Source organism: Globicephala melas, chromosome 20, assembly GCF_963455315.2.
Source record: "Globicephala melas chromosome 20, mGloMel1.2, whole genome shotgun sequence".
NCBI classification, from domain to species: domain Eukaryota; kingdom Metazoa; phylum Chordata; class Mammalia; order Artiodactyla; family Delphinidae; genus Globicephala; species Globicephala melas.
Window position 1 is genome coordinate 18,090,104 of NC_083333.1, and position 26,050 is coordinate 18,116,153.

Sequence of the window (26,050 nt, forward strand, 5' to 3'; positions counted from 1 at the left end):
AGGTTTATCACAGGATATTGAATACAGTTCCCTGTGCTATACAGTAGGACCTTGTTGTTTATCCATCCTACATATAATAGCTTGCATCTGCTTATCCCAAACTCCCTCCCCCACTCCCCTTCCCCTTGGCAACCACAAGTCTGTTCTCTTATGTCTGTGAGTCTGTTTCTGTTTTGTAGATAGAGTCATTTGTGCCATATTTTAGATTCCCTGTATAAGTGATATCATATGGTATTTGTTTCTTTCTGACTCACTTCACTTAGTATGATAATCTCTAGTTGCATCCCTGTTGCTGCAAATGGCATTATTTCGTTCTTTTTTATGGCTGAGTAGTGTTCCGTAGTATATATAAACCACACTGTCTTTATCCATTCACCTGTCGATGGACACTTAGGTGGTTTCCATGTCCTGGCTATTGTGAACAGTGCTGCTGTGAACACAGGGGTGCACGCATCTTCTTGAATTAGAGTTTTGTCCTGGTATATGTCGTTTGGTCCCCTGTAAATTGATCGTCTTCAAATATCTGTTAAGCACTTATTTAAAGAGGCTGCTACTCCTGAGTGTTACAGGAAAATAGCCTCCGTCAGAGTTTAGTAACCAGCTCTCCCAGCATGTCCCCGGGGATCTGGACCACATCAGCACCCCAGATAGCTTGCGAAGTCTTTATTTTCCCAACCCAGACGCTATACTTCCCAAGAATGGTTCTGTTAAGTAACGGCTCTGTATCCTTACAAATAACATACGGTGACGTTTTGGTACCACTTAAATTGCCCTTATGAGCAATTGTCTAGCTACTGGCCCCCTTAATTCAACCCTCCAGCAGATAACTGCATGTGTGCTTTGTGCTAGTTACTTAACTCTCCTGAGCCACGGTTCCTGTACCTGTGCAGTGGGGATGATGGACGTCTGTCTCCAAAGGCTTTCCTAAGGATTATATGATGAGACACATCGACCTAGTCAGGTGCTCAGTGTTTCTCTTCTCTTCCCTTGACTGCTTTCTCTTTCCCTTCCCCCTCCTCCTCTCCTTTCTTCCTGAATTATAATTCTCCCTCATCATCCAGATCAAATGCCATTCCCTCTGGGAAGCCTTCTGCTCGTTTCCCCGGCAAGCAGTCATTTCCAGTATTCTGCTCAGACATGTGAACTTTCCTCCGTGATCTGATTATTAATGCCTAAATGTCATTGACCTGAAAAGCCACTCTGTATCATCCTGGTGTCAGCGCACTGCAGGCACTCCAGAGGCCCCGAGCAGAGAGTGGCTCTGCTTACTGTTCCAGAAAACTCAGAAAGGAACTCCCAAGTGAAACCTTTCAACTTTGGCAGGGGTTACTCTAGGGCTAGTTTTGAACTGTTTGAACCCAGATAGGAGACAGTCATTACATTGTATCTGATAAAAGGACTAACCCCCAAAAGACTCCAGAAAATAGCTTAATTTTGTACTGTTCTCATCACAGATTTTTGAGTCAAATAGAAATTGTCAACTTTTGTGATGGTCATTATATTTTAGGTTCCCCTCTCCTATTTTATCTCAAGGTTACTTATCTTCGGTGATAAGTGAATAGTCTAACGTACACTAGTGATGGGCTTCCTAACCTCGGAGGCCGAGCATGTTAGACTCTGGTGACAGTTGTGAGAAACAGCTTAGAAGTGAGGCCAAGGTGTTTTTGGACCTGGTTTTATTGCTTTGTGTTTGAACTGAGGAACTTAGAACAAGTTAGGGAGTTGAAGTCAGAGAGCATTTTCAACATTTTCATTCACTCTGGTGAACGTGTAAGCACTTCAGTGGAGTAAGTGTCTGGGACCCTCCAGCAGCTCCTGACTGGCATTCTCTAGAACAGTGTCCCCTGGGTGCATGTGGGGTGCACAGGACCATCTGCTGGGGTGGAGGAAAGGTTTTGGAACTTCTCCTCCTAATTTGTTTACCTTGTCCTTTATACATGTCAACTTTCATTGTTTTAGACTGTACACATTAAATCAGTGGTCTAGTTACTTAATATAATTATAAATAAATACACATATAATGGGAGTATATGTTCAAAAACTTTTACCAATAGGAAAATGTGACCCCAAAAAAGCTTGGAGATCATTATTCTAGAAGGCAGAAAACAAATGGGATTAATGTAGATTTATTTATATAGAACTACATTGTGTGTGTGTGTGTGTGTGTGTGTGTGTGTGTGTGTGTGTGAGATAACTAATACTTAGTAATAACTAGCAAACATAATGACATTTAATAGAAATTAAATTCACTTTGTAAAAGACCCACATTTACACAGCACAATGTATAAAGGTAGACATTTGTTTTACCTTAAAAATTCATTTATTTATTCTAAATAGGTAAAAAGACTTACATGGTTAAAAATACAAAGAAACAAGACCGTATAGATATTTTTTTAAAAAGCCCCTCTCCCACTCCTCTAGTTACCCATTTTCCTACCCTGGAAGTTTTAATTTGTTAGAATGGGAAGTGGTTTGAGACTCAAGGCATCGTGGACCCAATACCTGGCCTTCCACTAACTTTGTGAACCTGAAGAGATTCTTTAAGTTCCTGGGTTTCAGGAATGCTAGCAAGGGTTTTCCTTGAACATGACTAAGCTAATTCTAAAATGTATTGGGAAGAAAAAAGGTCCACATTGTCTCAACTATAAAATGGGGGAGTTTAGGTTCTCTACCACTTAGGGTCTACCCAGGAAAACAGAAACCATATCAAATATCTACATCAGTAAGAATTTAATGAAAAGAATTTGAAACGTAGCTGATGGAGGAATTGAGGGCCAAAGAGGGAAGAGTGAGAGACCTAGAGTGTAGTGATGGAGGAAGTAACTACCAGCCCTAGGCTGGAGAGGTAAGACGAGGCAATATCACTCAAGCCCAAACCGGGTTCCCCAGGAGCTGAAACCCAAAGAGCTGGCCACCTTCCGTTAGAAGGTGTCCACAGAGCCCAGCTGGAGAAATCACGATGTGCGTATGTGTGATACACACACACACAGGGGAAGGATCATGCCCCTCTGATGAGCAATTTGAAAGATGGAAGCAGCAAGAGGAGAGGGGCCCAAGAGGCGGGATTTGCGAGGATGTCTCTCTCGAGCTGAAGACAGACGGATAAATCCTGTCTAAGCCGAGTGAACAGGCATGGGGGCTCTAGAGCCACTCACCCGTTTGGTTCATCGAATACCAAGACTCTCCTAGACTCGGCCAAGGGTTTGTGACCGCGCGGGGCGCCAGTGGGGACTCTCAGAAAGAAATAGGAAAGAGGAGGAAAAGGGGACAGGGCCTGGGTTGGTGGCATACTGGGGAGTGCCCTCCATGTGCGGGCCATGTCATAAACAGTTCGATAACATTCTTTTTTTCTATCCTTTTAGTCCTCTGGCTTTGTTGCCCAGCTTTCGATATTTTCGAGATATATATACACAGATATATTTTTTACAAAATAGGGCCAGAGATATGTAACCTTTGAGTCCTGTTCTGAAGTTTCTATCACTCTCTTAAACATAATTCATATTTATCTTGTTTATTTTATTTTTTTGGCTGTGCCACGCGGCAAAAAAACCTTAGTTCCCCAACCAGCATCTTAGTTCCCCAACCAGGGATCAAACCTGTGCCCCTTGCAGTGGAAGTGCAGAGTCCTAACCACTGGATCGCCAGGGAAGTTCCCATAATTCATATTTTAAATATTACTAATTTATCCCATTCTTAATAAGATGCAGTCAATCTTAAGATCATATATTTTTAGAAATCCCAAATGTATTGAGTTAGAAAGAAAAGAGTAAAATAGATAAGACTAACACTTTTGAGCCTGGATCTAAATTTATCTCAATAAGGAAAATTCTGAATAATTATTCATGATTAAAAAGCAATAGTGAGGGACATCCCTGGTGGCACAGTGGTTAGGAATCCACCTGCCAATGCAGGGGACACAGGTTCAAGCCCTGGTCTTGGAAGATCCCACATGCCGAGGAGCAACTAAGCCCGTGCACCACAACTACCGAGCCTGCGCTCTAGAGCCCGTGAGCCACAACTACTGAGCCCGCGTGCCACAACTACTGAAGCCCACACGCCTAGAGCCCGTGCTCTGCAACAAGAGAAGCCCGCGCACTGTAATGAAGGGTAGCCCCCACTTGCTGCAATTAGAGAAAGCCCGCGCGCAGCAACGAAGACCTAGCGCACCAAAAACGACAAAAAAAAACAAAAAACAAATCGGGGGGAAGAAAAGCAATAGTGAAAATAACCTTATAAGTTCTGTTTTAGGAAATATGGTGAGTCAGATGTCTGGAGAAACCCCCATAGAATACCTGAACATGTGGAATAAAAGGCAAGCATGTTTTAGAATGTATGGCTGAGCTGGCAGGAAAGTAAGGGCTGTCTTTGGAGGTCATAAACAGTAGGTAAGCACAAATCCAGATAGGTAGGGTGCAGCTGAAGCCAGGTCAGCTGGTGGCCTGAAGTTGGGCCAGGAGATAAAACTTGGGCACGAATAAGGAAACCTCCACACAAAGATAGGACCCTCAGAAGGCAATACCTGCAGTGGGTGAACTAGGGGAAAAACCACCCGAAACAGAGATGGTGGGGCTACTTCTGTGTCTTAGACTTGTTTCTAGTGGAAGGGAAAATAAGAAAAATGTCACCCCCTGAGAACTGTCAACGACACACTCGCCTTCACTTGGTGTGGCACACTGTAGTTTCCAAATGTAGCCACTGCAATAATTCTAGTCCACATGCACTTCTAGAACCTTGCTGCTTCCTATCAAGAGGTGGTATTTCTCTTTGAACCTGGATGTGACTTGTGACGGCCTTGACACACAATGCAGTCAAAGTGATATACGTGCTTTCCAAGGCTAGGCCACAGCAGGCAAGGCGGCTCCCCTGAGGGCAGGCCCTCTCGCATACGTGCCCAGGAACCCCGTCACCAGGCTGTGAGGAAGCCCAGGCTACATGGATTGACCATATGTGGATGTTCTGGCCCACATCTCTAGCTAAGTCAGGTGATTCCAGTCTCCAGCCTTTGGGTATTCCAGCTGAGGTACTAACCATCATGGGGTAGAGACAACTGCTCTCTGTCTGAAACCATGAGAGATAAAGTGTTATGATTGTTTTAAGCCACTAAGCCTCGAGATAATTTGTTGCACACCATCAGGCAACTGATGTACTTGAGTTTGGGCCCTGAATTTACACTACCTCTATGGCCCGAAAAGTCTCAGTATAAAATTTTAATTTAGAGTGATCTAAGATGGGTAGTTCCCTTTGCTGCCTGGCTGAAGCAAACATAAACATGAAAATATTATCACAGGAGAGGTCACGGCGTGAGGCCGCCGCCACGGTCGCCGTGAGGTCGGAGCGCCGGGCTGCACCATGGCCTACTGCCAGCAGGAAGGGAAGGATCGAATCATATCTGTGACCAAAGAAGACCATGAAACTCCAAGCAACGCGGACCTGGTGGCCGACGACCCCAATGATCCTTATGAGGAGCACGGACTGATCCTGCCCAACGGAGACGTCAACTGGAACTGCCCGTGCCTGGGGGGCATGGCCAGCGGCCCGTGTGGGGAACAGTTCAAGGCGGCCTTTTCCTGCTTCCACTACAGCACAGAAGATGTCAAGGGGTCGGACTGTGTAGACCAGTTCCGGGCCATGCAGGAGTGCATGCAGAAGTACCCGGACCTCTATCCCCAGAAGGAGGAGAAGGCAGCGGATGGATTAGAGGAAACGGCTGTCTCTGAGGCTGCCACGACCAAAGTAGAGGGGTCCAGCTAATGAGGGCCCTGGTCTCCAGCCTCCTTCAGAGAGGATGAACCTCTCCAAGAAAGTGTCTCTCCCTCTGTTGTTCTGTGCACTGTAATGTACAAAATAACTTATTGAGTGATCAGGGGTCTTGGCCCCTTGACATGTACACTGAAACATGGGTTGTTTGTATGTGTGTCTCACATAACCTGTCAGCGAATGTAGCCACTTTTGAATTCTCAGATTGTCCTGAATTTTGCCATTTTGAAATAATGTGCTGAATAATCTCAACAACCAAAAATCTTTATCTGGGAGTGTCTCTTGTGAGTGAGCTGATCTATTCTGATTCATTGTATCCCTTTTAGTAGATTTTATACCCAGTTGGAAAGTGAGATAGAAACAAACATCTTCCTTTAAAAATGCTGGAGGGGGGCCATTCCTTATAGAAGAGGTGGGATGATCAGACCTTGAGTATTGGACGAAGCACTCTGCTTCATTTCTGATATATTTTGGTTTCTAGTTTGCATTGAGCTCCACGTTTTCTACGTTTGGAAAACAGAGCTTTGGACCCTCTGAGTGACTCCCTTTGTAAGTGAAGAGAAAGGCTGTTTTTTTCTCTTCTTGTTATCCCAAAAGCCCTGCTTTGGGGTCTGCGTTCACACTGGCTCTGTCTCAGCCTGTTCAGATGCAACGTTCTTGAGAGGTGGGGACCTAATCATTACCAAAGTAGCACCCGAGAGGGGAAACGGTGTCAATTAAAAGGAAAACGTGATTTTTACCAGAAAAAAAAAAAATTATCACAAGTATGGTTCCATGAAACATGTGCTTACAATTAAAAAAAAAATCACAAAACACACAGGGAAACAAGTCACTCAGAATGAGTTACTCAAAGAGCAGAGGCAGACACAAAGACTGCAGAAATTGGAATTATTAGAAGTAGATATGTGTTTAATATATTTAAAGAAATAAAAACGTCAAACTATGAGGAAGTAACAAGAGACTGTAATATTTGCAAAAGAAGCTCTGAATATGAGAAACAGATGAATGGACAAAATTACTCATCATCTCAATATATATGTAAGGCCTTTATTATAAATCTACTGAAGGACATTAAAAAAGGCCAACATAAATGAGGAGACGCACCATAAAATCATAGACAGAGAGGCTTCATGTTGTAAACTGGTCGATTTTTCCCAATATTGATCAACAGAGTCAGTGAAATTCCAATAAAAACGCCAGCAAGGCTTTTCCTTGGGCATGCCCAAACTAGTTCTAAAATGTATCTGGGGACTTCCCTGATGGCACAGTGGTTAAGAATTCTCCTGCCGGGCTTCCCTGGTGGCGCAGTGGTTGAGAGTCCGCCTGCCGATGCAGGGGACACGGGTTCGTGCCCCGGTCCGGGAGGACCCCACATGCCGCGGAGCGGCTGGGCCCGTGAGCCATGGCCGCTTAGCCTGCGCGTCCGGAGCCTGTGCTCCGCAACGGGAGAGACCACAGCAGTGAGAGGCCCGCGTACCGCAAAAAAAAAAAAAAAAGAATTCTCCTGCCAATGTAGGGGACACAGGTTTGATCCCTGGTCGGGGAAGATCGCACATACTGCAGAGAAACTAAGCCCATGCACCACAACTACTGAGGCTGCGTGCCACAAATACTGAAGCCCGAGTGCCTAGAGCCCGTGCTCCGCAACAAGAGAAGCCACCAGAACGAGAAGCCCACGTACCGCAATTAGAGAAAGCCCGCACACAGCAAAATGAAGACCCAATGCAGCCAAAAATAAATAAATAAAAATTTATAAAAAAAAAATAAAATGTTTGGAAGAAGGTCAAAAATGGCAAACACACCCAGAGGAACAACAGATCAGAGGGCTGGCCCTACCAGATACAGTGTTGTAAAAGCTACAGAAGTTAATTGTTGTAAAAGCTACAGCATGATATTGGCACAGGGATGTCAAACTGACTGAAGGGACAGTATACAGAGCAGAAATACACAGAGCTCTGACATATGAGAGGTGGCAGTGCAGTCAGGAGGGGAAAGGATGGCCTGAACTGGTTTTCCCGACTCCAGTCTTTCCCTCCAAACGGTTCTCCATATGCCACCAGTATGAGCTTGCTAAAACACAGAACTGGCTGTGTTAATTCTCCAGCACATGCATTCTACAACACCCTACTACCTACTGTGGCTTCCTCTCATGTGTATATTAATAGGTACTTCAATGGTTACATAAATCGGAGAAATGCTGGACTAAACAAAATTAAATAGGAATTTTTTATAGCAAGACTTCTCCAAGATATTGATAGTCAAATAAGGACCGTGCACCTCTAAAGGGGGAATATCACATCCGGTTGATTTCCCTAAACTTGTCAGGTCAAGGTATTAACATTTTTTTTTTTTAATAGCAGCTTGAGGAACTGGTATTTCGTGGAACATACACTGGGAATCAAAATGGTTACTTCCTTAACTGATACAGCAGCAAGGCAATGTGTGTGGGTGCAATGGTTTAGAACAGGAAAGAGCCACTGGGTCCTGGCTCCTCTGTGTTCTAGCTCTTCACTTTGGTCAAGTTACCTAACTTCGTGGTTCAGTTTCCACAGTTAAAAAATGAGAAAAACAAATTATATATACGTGTAATGCCTATCATAGGATTGCTGAGAGGATTAAATGAGCAACTAATAACAAAATACATTTTTTCCTGCTTCTCCCTACCCCTTACAACTGGAGATGTAGTTAGAATGAGTTATTCAAATGAGTCCAAGACTTACTTATGCTTTTACTATTGCCCTGAATGGCTTGCCCCATTTCCTGTATACTTAAGTCCTATTTTTAAAGACTAGCTCAAAAGAAAAGCTCTTTGGAGAAGTTTCCTTAATCCAATTGATGCTTTTCCCCATTTTGAGTCCACAGTCTTTTCTCTGTCAATTACAGCTTTCATTGTGTTATATCATGTAATTAACTTCCTGTTTTTCAGGTTAGAATAAATCAGGAAGGTGGGTAATGTTTAGTCCGTACATTTTTTAAATGAGTTGGGTATTTTAAAAGTAATTTAAAAAATTACAAGAGAAAACAATTTAAACAGAAAGTTGGATTCAGAGGAAATAATGAAAGACAACAATGAAGATACTGAGTTTTAGTATGTGTCAAGGGCGTAGTGTTATATTTTTTACTTAAAAAAATTTTGATTTCTGGCCCCAACCTACTAAAAAATAAGGAGAAATTTATTAAAGAATCCTGTGTACCTATAATACTTTGTAAATAAAATCCAGGCATCTTGTAACAAATTTTGCTTATAATTTGATTCCCATAGTTGTAATATGAAACATAAATAAAATTAAAAGCAAACAAAAAATGAGGCCATTACTTGCATATATTTGCAGTTAATATCCTTAATAGCACAAACTGAGAAGAAAAGTGCTTAGATTGAAATTCTCAATATTTATGAAAAATGGTTTAATCTTACTGGTAACAAAAGATTTTGAAGGAAAAAAATGTTAGTCAAATCAAGAAATATTATACATAAAGAGATTATTTGTAATAGAGATAACCTGGGGGGGAAAAAACCCTAAATATATGTATAATAAGGGATGACTAACTAAATTAAGGTTTATCTGTATGAAACCATTTAAAAGCCTATATATCTAGTTCTTATAAACATAGGTAAATATTTAAAATATAAGTTTCAGAAGGACATGGTCCTCACCTAGCTTGTTTTCAGTTTTATTCCTAGGGCAGAGAATAAGTCCTGGCAGATAGACTTTTTCTTAATTAAAAACTTTTTTTATGAAGACTTTTTTTAAAAGAGCAGTTTTAGGTTCACAGCAAAATTGAGGGTAAGGTACAGAGAGTTTCCATATACTCCCTGCCCTCACACATGTACAGCCTCCCCCATTATCAGCATCTCCCACCAGTTGGTACACTTGTTACAATCGATGAACCTACACGGACACATAATAATCACCCCAAGTCCATGGTTTACATTAGGGTTCACTCCTGGTCTTGTACATTCTATGGGTTTGGACAACTGTATAATGACATGCACCCACCATTATATTATACCATACAGAGTATTTTCACTGCCCTAAGAATCCTCTCTGCTCTGTCTATACATCCTTCCTCTCATCCCAACCCCTGATCCCCACTGATCTTTTTACTGTCTCCATAGTTTTGCCTTTTCCAGATTGTCACATAGTTGGAATCACACAGTACAAAGCCTTTTCAGATTGGCTTCTATCACTTAGTAATACGCATTTAAAATTCTTCCTTTTCATGGCTTGATAGCTCATTTCTTTTTGCCTCTAATATTCCATTGTCTGGATGGACCACAGTTTATTTATCCACTCACCTACTGAAGGACATCTTGGTTGCTTCCAAGTTTTGTCAATTATGAATAAAGCTTCTGTAAACATCTGTGTGCAGGTTTTTGTGTGAACATGTTTTCAGTTCCTCTGGGTAAATACCAAGGAGGGCTACTGCTGGATGGTTTGGTAAGAGTATGTTTAGGTTTGTAAGAGACTACCAAACTAACTGCCTTACAAAGTGGCTGAACCGCTTTGCGTTCCCACCAACAATGAATGAGAGTACCTTGGTGCCACATCCTCACCAGCATTTGGTGTTGTCAGTGTTCCGGATTTTGGCCATTTTAATAGTAAGCAGTGCACAAAAATCTTTAATAAATATTTGAGAAATTAATGAAAAGGTAATATTCGGTGAAAAATATAGTCTTATAAAATGTGCTTACTGAGAAAAATCTGTATAGAAAAAGATCGGGTACGAAACAACCAAATGGGAAAAGAGGTCACTGGGCATTTGTTAAAAACAGCTTTATTGAGGTATGATTTTTACATACCATAAAATTCACCCATTATATATGTACACTTCAATTATTCCATTTATACAGCTGTGCAATTACCACCATAACCCAGTATCATGGTCAATTTGTTTTCTCATTCCTTCTTTTCTGTATGGTAAAGAAGGACTTAATTCTTTGAAAGGCCCCAGTGAAAGCTGGGTGGAGTTGAACTCTAAAATGACCTATAAGATTATTTTCTAGTCTAATGAACTCTCTCTTCAATTTGATACATGCATCTTTCTAGCACAAAGTGGACTGAAGGGTTGATCAGGAATGACACAGCCCACATTCTGTTTGGTCGTTATTCTTGGCCCTCCTAGAAACGAAAAGGTTCCACAGGATACTGATCACAGTCGCAGTTCCCAACGCGGATGTAGGTACTGAATGGAAGCAAATGTGAGCTCCCGGATCCTGCTAGCGGAGAGCGGAGCTCGCACGCTGCCCACGCCTCCCAACGCACCTGGGAAGCCGGCCCTACAGCCCTCAGGCTGGGGCCACAGATTCTCGGTGAAGCGCCCGGATAAAGGACCTCCAGTGTATTCACCTGGTTCCCTCCGACAGAGACCCCTCCGGGAAGAAGTCAAGTGAGACAGGTTGGCGCCTAAATGCCTTCCCAGCCCCGGCTCCCCGCGCCCCGCCTACAGCTTCCTACCTGCGGAGAAGCAGAGCAGGGACACCTGGTGCCGCATGCGGACCAAGCCTAGAACGGTGGGAGCAAAGAACATGGCTTCATCGTCGGGGTGCGCGGTCACCAACAGAGTCCGGCTTCCGCCTCCCGGCAGGCCACCTTGCTCCGGACACTTCATTCGCTCCCAGGAGTCCCAAACCCAGAGGAAGCCCCATGTCAGGACCGCCGCCGCCACACACAGCAGCAGACCCACCACCTCCATGCCCTGATAAGGCACTGCGCCTGCGCAGGAGGGGAGGCGGCCGCCGGGCCGGCTCCGGCGGGAGACCGGCGCTCGCGGAAACCGCGTTCCGCGTGGAAATCCGTCCGGTTGCCCTGCTCCAACGGCCGGAGGCTTTAAGCGTCGGGCTGTGTGCTCTGACACGGACGCCTCCCAGCCCCTCTTCACGGGCTGCCGCTACTTTAAGCGGCCTTTACGAGCTCTCGTGCACGCTCCGTTTCAGGGCTGAGCCAACCCCCTTGCCGTCCACACAGTACTTAAGGGGAAGCGTCTGAAAAGAACCTCCAGCATCTTCAGTGCGAGTTCCTCCTGTTTTTACGTCACCATTTTCTCACTCATTTCTTAAAACCTGGACTTTCTCGTAATTATCCGGGTGAACACCGACTTTGTTTCTCCTCCCTAATTCCGGGATGTGGAGTGGCGCCTTCTCTAAAGGAAAAGTATGCGGTGGCGAGGCCCGTCCGGTCAGTTCCCTGGGAGCGTGAGGCCGAGAGCGCACTTGGCGGGCGCGGGGGCCCGGGCTCCTAGGAGGGGCCGGAGGGAGGGCCGGCATCACGGGCGGGTCGGCCTCGCGCGGCCTTTCTGGCAGGCCCGCTGCGAACGCAGCCTGAGCCCGGGAAGCAGCTGCGCGGGTGGCCGCGCGCACCCCCCGGGCCCCCGCTTCCCTCCCGCCCTCAGCCCGGGCTCTCAGGCCCGGGCCGCGGCCTCGCGTCCTTCCCTTTCTCACGCCCGCGGCCTCGCGTCCTTCCCTTTCTCACGCCCGCGGGGAGTCCCGGGCGCGACGGCAGCACCCTGGGTCCGCCGCCGGGCCAAGGGGGTACGCCAGGGGCCCGGGAAGCTCGGCCAGCGGAGGGAGTCGGCCTCCCAGCCTCCGGAAGGAGGAGGAGCCGGAGCAGCCTCAGCCGCGGTCGCCGGGCCGGGGGGTGGGGGGGCGGAGGAGAGGGGTTGAATCAAAATGGCGGCCGAGGTGGCGAAGCAGCAGCGGCGGCGGCGGCGGCGGCTGGAGTGAGCGCCCGGCTCGCCGCGCCGACCAGGGCCCGGGCAGGGCCGCGCGCGAGGCCGCGTCCTGCCCCTCAGGCCCGGGGCCGCGTCGGCCGCCGCGCTTCGTCCGCTCCCGGTGAGTAGGCCCGGCGCCCGCAGTCCGGCCTCCGGGCCCCCGCTAGCCCGGGGCCGCCGAGGGCTCCGGGGCACCAGCCGCGGGGGAGGCTTTCCGGCCGGCGAGGGGCGTCGCGGGCCCGGCGGCTCGGGACCCGCCCAGCCGCCGGCCTCTTGCCCTCGGCGGCCGGGGCGAGCCGGGCGCGGCGGGGAGCGGGGCCGGGCGAGCGGGGGAGGCTTATGGAGTTTGGAGGAAGAATGGGTTGCGGCCGGGCCGGGGCGCCCAGGGTGTCCTGCGGGGAGCGGGCTGCGGGGCCCGAGGCGGGCGCGGGCCGGGGCCGCGGGTGGGGCCGGTGCAGGTGGCGGCCTGCTCTCCCTCCGGGGCGGAGTTGGTGGCTGCCCGGGAGTGTGCAAGGGGTCAGGGCGGGTGACAGCGGTGGACAAGTGCCTGAAGAGCAAACTAGTTCACCTTTGCGACCGAACCACTTGGGGTGTAATGGCGAAGGGAGGGCGGGGGAGACGGTGGAGATCGGAACCCGGTACCTTCTGCCTTTTATCGTTGCTGTTTAATGTGAATTCTCTTTTGGGGGGAGGAGCGATTCGAGAAACTGTAACTGAGAAGTCAGTCTTAGTGGCGAGGAGACTGAATTCTTCGAATTAGCCGGATTAGGTATAGTCGTGTATTAAAGGTGTGGGTGGGAATAGGTGATATTTGTGAAAAGTGTTTGCTCAGAGTGTCAGTTTTCTTTTACCGATGTTGAATGCTACAGTGCCGCTTCTCCAGAGTTTCCCTTGGAGAGCAGAGGTGTGGGTGATTCTAATCTGCGGGATTAGTGTTTTCACCTGCATCAGATTTGCTTCCCTAAGTATATCCTAATTGTACTGAAATTTACATTCCTTGCGTGCACCTTGGTGAGGCGGTGACTCGAGGCGGAACGTTGCATAAAGAGCAACAGGCCTGGGATTTTAAAATGCCTACAAATATTCATTCATTCGTTCAACATGTCGTGATCAATAACTGCTGCTGATAGGTCACATGTGACTTTCTCTTGGATAACTGAAGAGTTGATGGCATTATTTAATTTTTAATAGTTTTTGAAAATGTTTTGATGTATCCTTTCGTAAAGATATTTATTGGCAGAACTAACTTGCCCGACCTCAGGAGCAGACCAATTTTAGAATATTATTTAGACATGAGTGAAGATTACAGAAGAAATAAGCAAGTTGTTGCAGAAAGAAACATTGTCTTTATTTTCTCATTCTGTTAAAATCCAGTGGAGGTTTATTTATTTTAATATTTATAGTACACAGTTGCTTTGCCTTGCTTTAAGCACACCTGTTAATGGAAATCAAGGTTAACACACACATGTATATAAATAATATGCACACACATACATAAGGGTGTGATTGCTTGCAGTACCAAAATACTCTTTCCTTTTACAAAAGGCTTGCCATATGTTGGACTCCTACCCCAGAGAAAATACAATACAAAGAGTCCTGATTCCTCCTTTAACTGTCATTTTGGAACATGATCAGTCTTTTTCTGCTTGTTTCCTCATCTATGATAGCAGGAAAACATCTCTCCTAAGTTGCTGTTGTGAGCCTAAAAGAGCTGTTATGAAATTGCTTTACAGAGATCGTAAAGGTTATATTTCTGTGCCAGAGTAACAGCTCCCTCTTCTCTCCTGAAATGCTTTAACTACACATCTCCTCTCATGGCATTTACACTTTCTACCTTGTATTTAGGTACGTACCTGTTTTATCTCCTATTGAGGAGCAGAATGGGCACTTCTCTGACTTTATCTTGAAGGCACTGCCTAGGATATTGACACTGCAAATGTTTATTAACGAATAAACATTGTATTCTAATTAGGGAAATGTGTTCACATTACAGCTTACCAAATACATCTGCTAACCTGCTGTGACATATTTATATAGGTGTGATTTTCTCCATGATCTATGAGGAATAAATTTTTTTAAAAATAAATTTATTTATTTATTTATTTTTGGCTGCATTGATTGGGTCTTTGTTGCTGCGCGCCGGGCTTTCCTTAGCTGCGGCGAGCCAGGGCTACTATTTTTTCTTTTTTTTTCGTTGCGGTACGCGCAGGCTCAGCGGCCATGGCTCACGGGCCCAGCCGTTCCGCGGCATGTGGGATCTTCCTTGACCGGGGCACGAACCCGTGTCCCCTGCATCGGCAGGCGGACGCTCAACCACTGCGCCGCCAGGGAAGGCCGCGGGGGCTACTCTTCGTTGCGGTGAGCGGGCTTCTCATGGTGGTGGCTTCTCTTGTTGTGGAGCACGGGCTCTAGGCGCACGGGCTTCAGTAGTTGTGGCTCACAGGCTCAGTAGCTGTGGCTTGCGGGCTCTAGAGCGCAGGCTCAGTAGTTGTGGCGCACGGGCTTAGTTGCTCCGCGGCATGTGGGATCTTCCTGGATCAGGGCTCGAACCCGTGTCGCCTGCGTTGGCAGGCAGATTTTTAACCATCATGCCACCAGGGAAGCCCAGGAATAAATATTTTTAACTGGGTGTCTTGTTGGATTTAATCATGTAGTAAAACTTAAGAATTTGCCCTGCCCACATAATTTTTTAAAACACAGAATGCTCAAAATTAACTTTCTTTGAATTTGAGTAAAATTTGTCCCAAGGCCAAGCATATTTGTATTAATCAAGCTATTTTTAAGCTTTTTTTTTTTTTTTTTTTTGTAAATTTTGTGAAGTGGGAGATTGTCTTGCCATTGTTATCTGCAGGAGAAAAGCAGAGGCCTTTCAATATGCCAGGGATTGATGTAGGTAAATGTCAGGCTATTTGTTTCTCAGGTTTTTTGTGTTTGTTTTGTTGTTCAGTTTTAAATGTATTTTGTGACCTGTCTCTTTTTTTTTTTTTTTGTGACCTGTCTTAATTGCAATTTCAAATTCTTAACTGATGCCTGAGAATGGTAGAGATCTCAAATACTTAGTTACTTCCTTGTGTTCATTTACTTCAGAGACTGGATTTTACTGGAGTATGGTACAAAGGTTGTCAGGGTTTATTATGTCTGGACTTATCTGTTGGTGTGTAGTTCATTCACTTGTTCAACCAGTGTGGCATGCCTTATGTTTACAGCATGTTACTAAATTCTATAAAAGTATAAAGTTGACCAGATCAGTTACATGCACAAAGAACTCAGTCTGTAGATTGATACTTTGTCCTTTTCAGGTTTAATGTTGCAAAAGTACATTTAGATAGAATATTATTACTATGTTTCCTCCTAGGAGCCATGCATCCCCACAGCCTCATACTCCTTGACAGTCAGGTCTAGAGCTGCCCATTACAGCCTCCTCTGACTTTAAGCCCAGCTTCTTCTCCTGATCAGTCCAGCTCGGGGTGACTTGGCGTCTCCTGTCATGCTGCCCTGTCCCTTTAATTGTCTTATTGATTTAGTATTTTTATTTTATGGCTGTTTAATTTCCCTGGTATTTATGGCCTATTTTCCCCCAACTAAATTGTGAGGATCTCTGAAGAGCAAAGGTCTCACATTTCTTTGAGTTTCTCAGTGCACCTGGTTTGAAGCCATGCCAGTATTGCTGCTCAAAAAAGTTTGAGAATTCTATCTTAATAAATAGCAATTTAATAAAGAGTATCAAATCTTGTGTTAGATACCCCTAAAAAAAAAAAAAGAAAACATTGATTTTCTATCAGGACTCCTTAGGAGTATTGAAAAGCTATGAAAGCTTCTGTCATGTAGCGATAACTGTATGTAGAGCATCTGTTTTTTATTTTGGTATTATTGTGGTGGTGGTTTTCCATGAACATTTTTACTGTTCTACCATTTTTTTTCTACCCCAGAAGCTTGTAAGCTTGTGTGGTAAAAATATTACTTGGATATTACTTGGATTGTTTTCAGATACATATTTTTTTTGGGGGGGGGGCGCTCCTCTTTGCATGTGAAAATGAGACTATACAAAGACATAAGAATGTTCCTGGGGAGCTCTTCAGTTTGATTCTTCCATGTGTGCTGCTGTTACTTTTATTTAATAATCTCAAAGACAAATCTAAATTGGTTAAAATAAAATGCTCATAATTTATAGAGTTACAGAATGTAGAGTCATGTAGATTATCTAGTCTTACTTGTTTTACTGGTGAATAAACTGAGGGTCATTGAATTGAAGGGGTCTGGCCTAAATTGTTACTGTTGGCCAGTAGCAGAATCCAGTCTTCTGCCTTCCAGGGTAGCTCCTTCTGGGACACCATATCATCCATGGGATGAGTCAATGTGATGATTGACTACTACTTAAAACAAAAATTGGGGTGGGTGGGAAATGAGTGCTCAGTCACTCAGCTTAGATATTGAATTTAGGTACTGCCCCTAACTTTACATTTCTGCAGTGAAAATGTAGCTTGAAAAAACTTGGTATTGATCTACATTAGTAACATGATCACCGGGAATTATGTTTCATTTTTAATCTGCTATGATGATTAAAAATGAAATGACAGTACCTTCTGTCTTCTTAAACAGAAATGTCTTTAAGGTTATCTGGACCTACTGATGTTTCATGGAATTTAAGTGTTACAGTGATGGAAATTTTATTATGCCAATGGTTAGGTACCTCTGAGATACAAATAGATAGGTTAAATTATTTTATATATTAGTTATTGCTTGCTTCACTTACTCTCAAACTTCTGGACTTTTTTTTTTTAAGTGTGAGAAACTTCGATTGTTATATGAAAGCTTAGATAAATAGCGTAAACATGAACTATCTTTTTAATGCCGTGTTGAAAAGCTCATATAGAATGTTAGTTTTCAATAGGTACTCATGCCATAAAATTTGTTTTAAAGGAAAAGGCGTAGTATTCTTTTTAAACTAATGTCCTCACATGAATACCGAAGCATGGCATGTGTGTTTTTTTAATAAATTTTATTTATTTTTTTATTTATATTTGGCTGCGTTGGGTCTTCGTTGCTGCGCATGGGCTTTCTCTAGTTGCCGCGCGCGGGGGCTACTCTTCATTGCGGTGCGCGGGCTTCTCATTGCGGTGGCTTCTCTTGTTGCAGAGCACGGGCTCTAGGCTTGTGGGCTCAGTAGTTGTGGCACACAGGCTCAGTAGTTGTGGCTCGCGGGCTCTAGGGCGCATGCTCAGTAGTTGTGGCGCACGGGCTTAGCTGCTCTGCGGAACGTGGGATCTTCCTGGACCAGGGCTCGAAACCATGTCCCCTGCATTGACAGGATGATTCTTTACCACTGTGCCACCAGGGAAGTCCCATAGCATGTTTTTTTATTCCACTTGGGCTATTAAATAATATGCCTCTTTTGTGTTGCATTAAGAAGGGTTGTTTTTTCCCCATTCTGTGCTCTTTTCTGGAATGCTATTTCCCTACCTTACTTTTCCAAACTCTACCGCACCTACATACTGCCTATTTTTTGAGGGGTTTTGAGCACATATCACTTCATCCAGGAAGTCAGTCTCCCTCCTCCTCCCTCTTCTCTGAAGAAAAGTGTTTTATGGTCTGGAAATTCTTAATGCCTCACTTACGCCTCTGCTATAACGTCATAGTTATTTATGTGCATGCCCGTTTAGTCCCCACTAGACCATAAGCCCATTGTGGGCATATCTGTGTCTCAGTTATTTTTTGATCCTTCCCCTGCCCCCACTCCCAGAATAACACTCTGTCCCCAGGAATGGTGTAGTAGAAATTTGTTGAATGCATAAAAAGCAGCCCAGCTGCTTGGTGCAGCTGTGGAAGCCGACGGATACACTTGTGGGAACTTGATGGTGAGTAGTTTTTGGAAATAAAAAAACAGGTAGAAATTCACCAGTGTCAGTGAGATAAAATGTCTTTTATCAGTGAATTATTATTTTTGTTTGTTTGTTTTTGATTTGTTTTGTTTTTTGCAGTACAAGGGCCTCTCACTGTTGTGGCCTCTCCCGTTGAGGAGCACAGGCTCCAGACGCGCAGGCTCAGCGGCCATGGATCACGGGCCCAGCCGCTCTGCAGCATGTGGGATCTTCCCGGACGGGGGCACGAACCCGTGTCCCCTGCATCGGCAGGCGGACTCTCAACCACTGTGCCACCAGGGAAGCCTTGTTATCAGTGAATTATTAAAGCATTTCTTTAAAAAAGTATTTCTCTCAGTTTACTGGGATTTTTGGGAGAAAGAGAAAGTAAGCACAGAATCAGTTCATCTCAGATTATTTGTATTTCAGGTAATATTAGAACAAAAATGTGTTAATTTATATATGCAGGGAACTTTGGAGTTCAGTGCTAGGGAAAAAATGTGAATTAGGAATAGTTGGTTTATAGGATTATTATAAAATCCCTTTGGAGGGATCCCTTTGAAAGAATAGTACTTGATTAGTTTTATATCAAAAATTAAATTTTTGAGTAGATTAATCAAGAACAAAGGAAGAGAAAAGTTAAGATTACCAAATTATTTTGATCCCCGCCCCCCGCCGGCAGTTTCTACTTGAGGAATAAAGTTTGGAGTGTTTTTCTGTTTTTTTTTCTTCGTTACACATAAACTGAAATTAAACCAGAATAAATTGAGGTTACATTTTTTTAGGAAAATTTGACTAAGTTGTTAGGAGGGCCATAACCTTTATGGTTACAGATTGCCTCCCCCCTCCCCCATACTTTATTTAACTGATAGGCTCTTTTCTTGACATTTTTGTTGTCATACACAGTTTAGCATCAGAGTAATCTGTTTTCGGCAGTTCATTTCCCTTGGCAACAGCACAGGGATTTGTATAATTTTGAAATGTTTTAAGTAGTAATCATCATGCCTTTGAACTCCTGTTCAAAGACATTTAACTTTGTATTACTTTTGATTAAGTTCTTTTAATTCAGTTTTGAATAATGATAACTTTTAAGTATTTGGAATGAAATCAAAACTTGTGCTTTCTAGGAGTTACAGCCTAAAATATACACAGTGTAAATATACCAGAAGTAGGGAGTGTGTAGTCCATTAACTGAGTGTGTGTGTGTGTGTTTGTGTGTGAGTGTGAGAGAATGGGAGGAGCAAAGGGGGAGGGCATCAACTGAGCAGGAGGGGAGGGTGGAGGAAGTTACTCCCTATTTACACAAAACCATTTTAATGAGTGAAGGGGGTATGTTAGTTTGAAATCTTTACTTTTATTTATTATAAGTAATACATTATTTACGGAAGTACAATATGGAAGTATATAAAGAAATTGAAGCACCACTTCCTAGATGTAACTTGCTAAGTGTTGTGTATTCGTTCAGGTTTTTTTTTTTTTTCTGTGTGTATGTAATTTTCTGTATTATGGGACCATGATATGCTGTTCTTGTGTATACTGCTGTTCCATGTTGGTATTTTTAGAGCTACTTCTATCATTAACAGTTACATAGTATTCCACTTATAAAAAGAAAACACTATAATTTGTTTAATTAGTTTCCAGCCAGTACTGTTTTGTCAGAAAAACAAAGCTGTAGTGAATTATTTGTGTGTGTGTGTGTGTGTGTATGTGTATTTATTTTGTATATTTATGCAACCAGCTCTGTAGCATAGATTTCTGAAGTAGTGTTGCAGATATACGAATAGTGTAGATCTGGATGGATATTGTCACAGTGTATGGGTATGCCCCAGACCCTGGCCAGTACTAGATACTGAACATAAAAGCATTTTGCCCATTTAAGAAGTGGAAAAAGGGACATCCCTGGTGGCACAGTGGTTAAGAATCTGCCTGCCAGTGCAGGGGACACGGGTTTGATCCCTGGACCAGGAAGATCCCACATGCCGGGGAGCAGCTAAGCCCCTGCGCCACAACTACTGAGCCTGTGCTCTGGAGCCCGTGAGCCCCAACTACTGAAGCCCGAGCGCCTAGAGCCCATGCTCCGCAACAAGAGAAGTCACCGCAATGAGAAGACCGCGTACTGCAACGAAGAGTAGCCCCCGATCGCCGCAACTAGAGAAAGCCCACGCACAGCAACGAAGACCCAATACGGCCAAAAAATAAATTAATTTAAAAAAAAAGTGATTCTGACTGGCCTTTATCAGTCACTACTGACGCTGAACATTTTTTAATGAAGGGAGTTGTATTTCTTTTAGAAATTATCTACTTCTGTTCTTCGGTTATTTTTTGATGGGATTGGTGTTTTTCAGATTGATTTGAAGAGCTGTTTACATATTAGGGTATTCACTTTTTACGTATGTGCACATCCCCCTACCCCCCAGCTGTTCTTTTGTAGTATTATGTAGTCAGATATATCCAACTGGGACTGTGCTGGCTATGTGACCTTGGGCAGATTACTTAACCTCTCTAAGCCTTAATTTCCTTATTTGTAGAATGGAAATAGAGATAATGTAAATAACATTTAGCATAGTGGCTGGCACACGGTAAGTAAAAATTCTAAATGTTAGCTGTTTTCATTATTGGTCTATATATGGCTTCTGAGTTTCATGCTCTGCTTAGACCTTCCTTAGTCTAAAATTTAAAATATTCATCCATCTATTAAACTGAAAAAGCAAAGTGAGGAATATTAAGTATAGTATGCTACTGCTTGTTTTAAAGAGGAAACATAATGTGTACATATTCACTTTTATATCGGAATATTTCTGAAACAAAACCTAAGAAACTGGTATTCCTTGTTGCTTGCTGTAGGATGGAGAACTGAGAGGCACATGAGTGAGAGACTTGATTGTATACCTTGACTATTTTTTTTTATTTTTTTATTTTTTTGGCTGCGTTGGGTCTTTGTTGCTGTGTGCAGGCTTTCTCTAGCTTCTGAGATTGGGGGCTACTCTTCATTGTGGTGTGCTGGCTTTTCATTGCGGTGGCTTCTCTTGTTGCGGAGCATGAGCTCTAGGCGCATGGGCTTCAGTAGTTGTGGCACGCGGGTTCAGTAGTTGTGGCTCACAGGCTCAAGAGTGCAGGCTCAGTAGTTGTGGTGCATGGGCTTAGTTGCTCTGCCACATGTGGGATCTTCCTGGACCAGGGCTCGAAGCCGTGTCCCTTGCATTGGCAGGCGGATTCTTAACCACTGTGCCCCCAGGGAAGTCCCTTGATTGTATTTTTAAAACAAGTCTTTAGATTTTAATTTTTTATTTTATTATTATTTTTTTTGCTTTGCCTTCCTTTCTTTTCCTTTTTTTAAACTTCTAATTTTTGAGGTCCATCTGGAATTCATTTCTAGTATAGGACATGAGGTAGACATATATTTTGGGGGGATAGAGGTGTGTATGTTTTTTCCCCTGAAATAACCAGTTGTGTCAGCACCATTTGGTGAATAATCCAGCCTTTGCCCCAGTTACCAGATTTGCACCTTCTATCAGTTTACTAAATATGTTTGGAACTGTTTCTAATCTGTTATGTTTTCTTGATATATGTTATCATATTCTTTAAATTACTGTTGTTGTATAATTTTGATACTAGTAGGGTTAGTCATCTGTTCATTACTCTTTTTTTTTTTTTTTCAGACTTTGGCAATTCTGGTCTATGTATTCTTCTGGATGAACTTTAGAATCATTCTGTGAGGTTCAAAAAGAAATCTTGCTGAGATTTTTATGGGGAATACTGAATAGTGATTGGCAATATTGAATTCATAGGTTAATTTTAGGAAAATTGACACCTTTGTGTACTTCCTATCCTTTTTTTCAAACAGACTTTTATGTTCTTCAGTAGATTTTCAAACTTCAAATAAGTTCTGCACATTTCTTGTTTCTTTTGTCCAACAAATATAGTAGGGAATCAAACAGGGAGTTTATATTCTAGTGGGGGAAGCCAGTTTAAGTAAAACAAATGAGTGCATTTCAGATTATGATTGATCTGTAGAAGAACAAAAAGGGTAACTGGAGGGTGGCTGGGAAAGGCCCTTATGAGAAGATGGCATTTGAACTGAGACCTAATTTTGAGGAGTCCTTGGCCCCAAGGGTGAGCCAGGAAGAGCATTCCAGGCAGAGAGTAAAGGACAAAGGCCTGAGTCAAGGAAGGACCTGGCCCTGGGTGAGGGAGCTGGAAGGAAGCTCCTTGTGGCCTCCTGAGCAGTTGTGGGGGCGGGTGGGAGCCCCTGGGCCACAGTGAGGAGTTCAGCTTCTGTTTGAAGTGCGTGGCAGCTCCGGAGGAGTCTTGAGCAGAAGAGTGATGTGTTCTGATTTATGGTTTAAAAAACATTTGGCTTTTTGAGTGGAGAAAGTATTGAAGTGGGAAGTCCAATTAGGAGTTTCTTGCAGCAAGAGATGAGGATGGGGGTAGTCAAGATGGAGAAGCATGGGAGGCTTGGGGGCGGGGCATGGAAGGAAGGCTAGGACTTGCTGTTGGAATTGGTGTGTTGAGAGCTAAGAACTCTTAGGTGCTGGGGAGGCCGTGTGTGCAAAGAAGAGATGGTCCCTGCCCTCAGAGGTCTCTGATGGTTTTGTTTATTATTATTATTATTGTATAGAATTCAGTACCTTTTAAGTCAGTTGCTTTTTTTCTACTTTATTTTGGTATATACCTTAGAAGTAGAGTATGTTCATTAGCCTTGTTTTTTTTGCTTCCTAATCTTTAGCAGTCTCTCTTAGCAGGTCACAGGGGAGGCAGCAAAACATGATCTTTAAGATAGCTCTGAGCTAAAAAAATTACCTTGTAGAAGTTACTTAGCCTCTCCAGTGCCTTACTTAGGGGTAATAGTGGAACTAGTGTTCTAGGTGAGCTCGTGCACACCATGCTCTTAGTACACTGCTGGGGATGTAGCAAAGGCTCAATAAATGGTGACTTTTTGTTATTCTCCTTAGGTATTGTCATGTCTATTAATCCCAAGCATCCAAAGTTAAAATTTTTCTTTTTTTTTTTTGTGGTATGCGTGCCTCTCACTGTTGTGGCCTCTCCGCGTTGCGGAGCGCAGGCTCCGGACACGCAGGCTCAGTGGCCATGGCTCACGGGCCCAGCCACTCCGCGGCATGTGAGATCTTCCCAGACCGGGGCACGAACCCATGTCCCCGGCATCAGCAGGTGGACTCTCAGCCACTGCGCCACCAGGGAAGCCCAAAGTTAAAATTTTTCTGATCTCAATACCCTGTTCTTTGTGTTGATGGAGGAGAGGGTTGGTAAATAGTTGTCCTTTTTTTTTTTTTTTTTAAGTCTTTATTGAATTTGTTTCAATATTGCCTCTGTTTCATGCTTTGGTTTTTTGGCTGCGAGGCATGTGGGATCCCAGCTCCCCGACCAGGGATCAGACCCGCAACCCCCCGCACTGGAAGGCAAAGTCCCAACCACTGGACCGCCAGGGGGGGTCCCAATAGTTGTCCATTTTCACTTTGAAATATATTCATTCTTATAGCTGGAGTGAATATTGCTCAATTTAGAGAATTAGGTTAGTACAGTGCCGCTGTGCCACAGGGTTCTCAGTCATCTGCCTGCTGCCGTCTGCCTGCTGCTGCTGTCTTTGGAAACTTCTCCTTTCTCACCTTAGGTAGGGATAGCGTAGTGTTGTTTTCACTCAAGAATTATTTATTGAATGTCTGTATTCTTAGATTAATGAAATGATTATGCCCATATTAATGTGTTCCTTTCATTGTCATACTTTATCGGGGGTAGGGTAGTCTAAAATGTTTTTTTCTTTAGCTCCCCTTTATCTGTCTTCTAAGTGAGATGTCATTATGTCAAAAGAGGCCACAAATAAAACACCTTGTTAATGACATTCCCCCAGAGTAACTCCTCCCCGCCCCGCAAAGGGAAGAATGCTTTAGATTATTTTACAGGAGAAATTCTGTTCCAGTTTAGCACCACTCTGATCTCATACAAATTACAGAGTTCACTTGGATGGTTCTAGCCTCTGTATCCTCTCCTGGAGGCTGGACCCCGAGATAGGCTCACATGGCTACAAACCTTCGCCAACCCAGAGACTCTTAGGTGGTTGGGATATTCCAGGGGGTGGTCCTTAGCCTCTCCCTGTCTCCTGGGCTTTTGGAGTTGGACTAGAGCTGAACTGCTTTGTGAGAATTAATGAGACCCGATTTGCCTCAGTTTAGTATCCAGTGTTTGGCACCTGCAGTGTCATAGAGGCCATTCTCGTATGCCATACTTTTGTATCGAAAAGTATTATTTGGTCATTTAAAAGAAAATTGAATTGTGTCCTTTTCCTGCTTTGGTGAAATGTGGATTTCACCTCTGTTGTGACCCTTGGTGGAGTCATTCTTGGTCATCTAAAGAGGCGTCTGTAGTCCTTCCACAGCGAAGTATATTTTTAGCTCTTTTTCCAAGACAGCTTAGGCCACCTTGAAAACCTATCCAAGTACATTTTGATTATGCAGAGATTGTAGGCCAAAAGCCAGGAGTTCCTGGGGAGAAAGGATTTGTTTTTTTTGTTTTATTGGTGTTTTTTTTTTTAGGATTGCATTTGAAATATTGTTTTGCAAGATAAGTTTCCTGTTGAGTAAATTTGTGTGTGAGTATGTGTGTCTTTATTATGTTAATATGGGAAGATTCAAAGAGAAATTTAAATAGACTGACTTCATTTTACTGTATTTTATTACCTGTTTGCAAAACGTTGGAGGCTAGTTCTGAGTTTATCTCCAAAATTCTGATAAAATGTGTGCTCGTCACTTATAACAATGACATCTGGTTTTAGTATATTATTTTCATCCTAGAATACAATTATATATGTTTATGATATGAGGTTGTTGCACATAAAATCTTGACCAGGTTTCTTAAACATTTCACAGAATTTTTATAGTCCATGAGTCAAGCATGTAACTGTGAGTTAATGAGTTTTGGAGCTATGAACTGAACTTAAAATTGGAAACTGCCATTTAAGGTTTTCCCTTCCCCTTCAGCCTCCACTTTAAACCGATTCTTTTACTTCAGTTGTTTTCAAACTGTCAAGTGTTCTGTGGAGGTGTCTTGGTGAGCCAGGACTGGAGTGAGGGTCCGAGGCAGGACGGGAATGGGGAGGGGGCTGAAAAGACAGATTTAGGTTCCGCGTTCTCCCTGAATCAGAGTATTTCTTCTTTGTGTATTTTATACATTTGGCTTCCATGTAAGATGTTTGAGGAAAGAAAGAGAGCTGGTTAAACAAGGGTCTGAACTGTTGTGTTGTGTCTTGTGGGTAAGTTTTTTTTGTTTTTTTTTTTTGCGGTACGCGGGCCTCTCACTGCTGTGGCCTCTCCCGTTGCAGAGCACAGGCTCCGGACGCGCAGACTCAGCGGCCATGGCTCACGGGCGCAGCCGCTCCGCGGCATGTGGGATCTTCCCGGACGGGGGCATGAACCCGCGTCCTCTGCATCAGCAGGCGGACTCTCAACCACTGCGCCACCAGGGAAGCCCTAATCTCTAGTTTTGCTGATGTTTTGTTACCACCTGTGGTGGGCTGATAGTAACTAACTTTAATTTATTTTTAAGATGATTCAAATTAAACTTCACTAAAATAACATGAGAAAACTGGGACGTCATGAAGGATTGGTTATGATAAAAGGGAAACACGGACAAATCATTTGACTTATATTTGAATGACATTGAATGTATGTGTTGAAATCAGGACTATCATTGCTGAAAATGAAAATAAAACA

The 26,050-nt window shown here is 43.7% G+C and overlaps 2 protein-coding genes and 1 pseudogene across 16 annotated transcripts in view; 2 read left to right on the plus strand and 1 right to left on the minus strand.

Moving 5' to 3' along the window:
* Positions 1-12,354, minus strand: part of PIGL (phosphatidylinositol glycan anchor biosynthesis class L) — a 63,258-nt gene extending 50,904 nt beyond the window's left edge. Inside the window, exon 1 of one of the 2 annotated variants that reach the window (XM_070044533.1) lies at positions 11,214-12,354. In XM_070044533.1, the coding sequence (XP_069900634.1) occupies positions 11,214-11,451 (238 nt within the window). In that variant the 5' untranslated portion in view covers positions 11,452-12,354. The remainder of the gene's footprint in view (positions 1-11,213) is intronic. The other variant, XM_030861349.3, reaches the window with a different exon arrangement.
* LOC115855791 (mitochondrial intermembrane space import and assembly protein 40 pseudogene) lies at positions 390-7,219 on the plus strand (annotated as a pseudogene).
* NCOR1 (nuclear receptor corepressor 1) overlaps positions 11,541-26,050 on the plus strand; it is a 143,423-nt gene continuing 128,913 nt past the window's right edge. For 7 of the 14 annotated variants that reach the window (XM_060291094.2, XM_060291086.2, XM_060291090.2 and 4 more), the window contains exon 1: positions 11,541-11,933. The gene's annotated coding sequence lies outside the window, so the exon portion shown is untranslated. Of the gene's footprint in view, positions 11,934-12,489; positions 12,587-26,050 lie in introns of those variants that run through there. The other 7 variants (XM_060291095.2, XM_060291092.2, XM_060291093.2 and 4 more) reach the window with 4 other exon arrangements.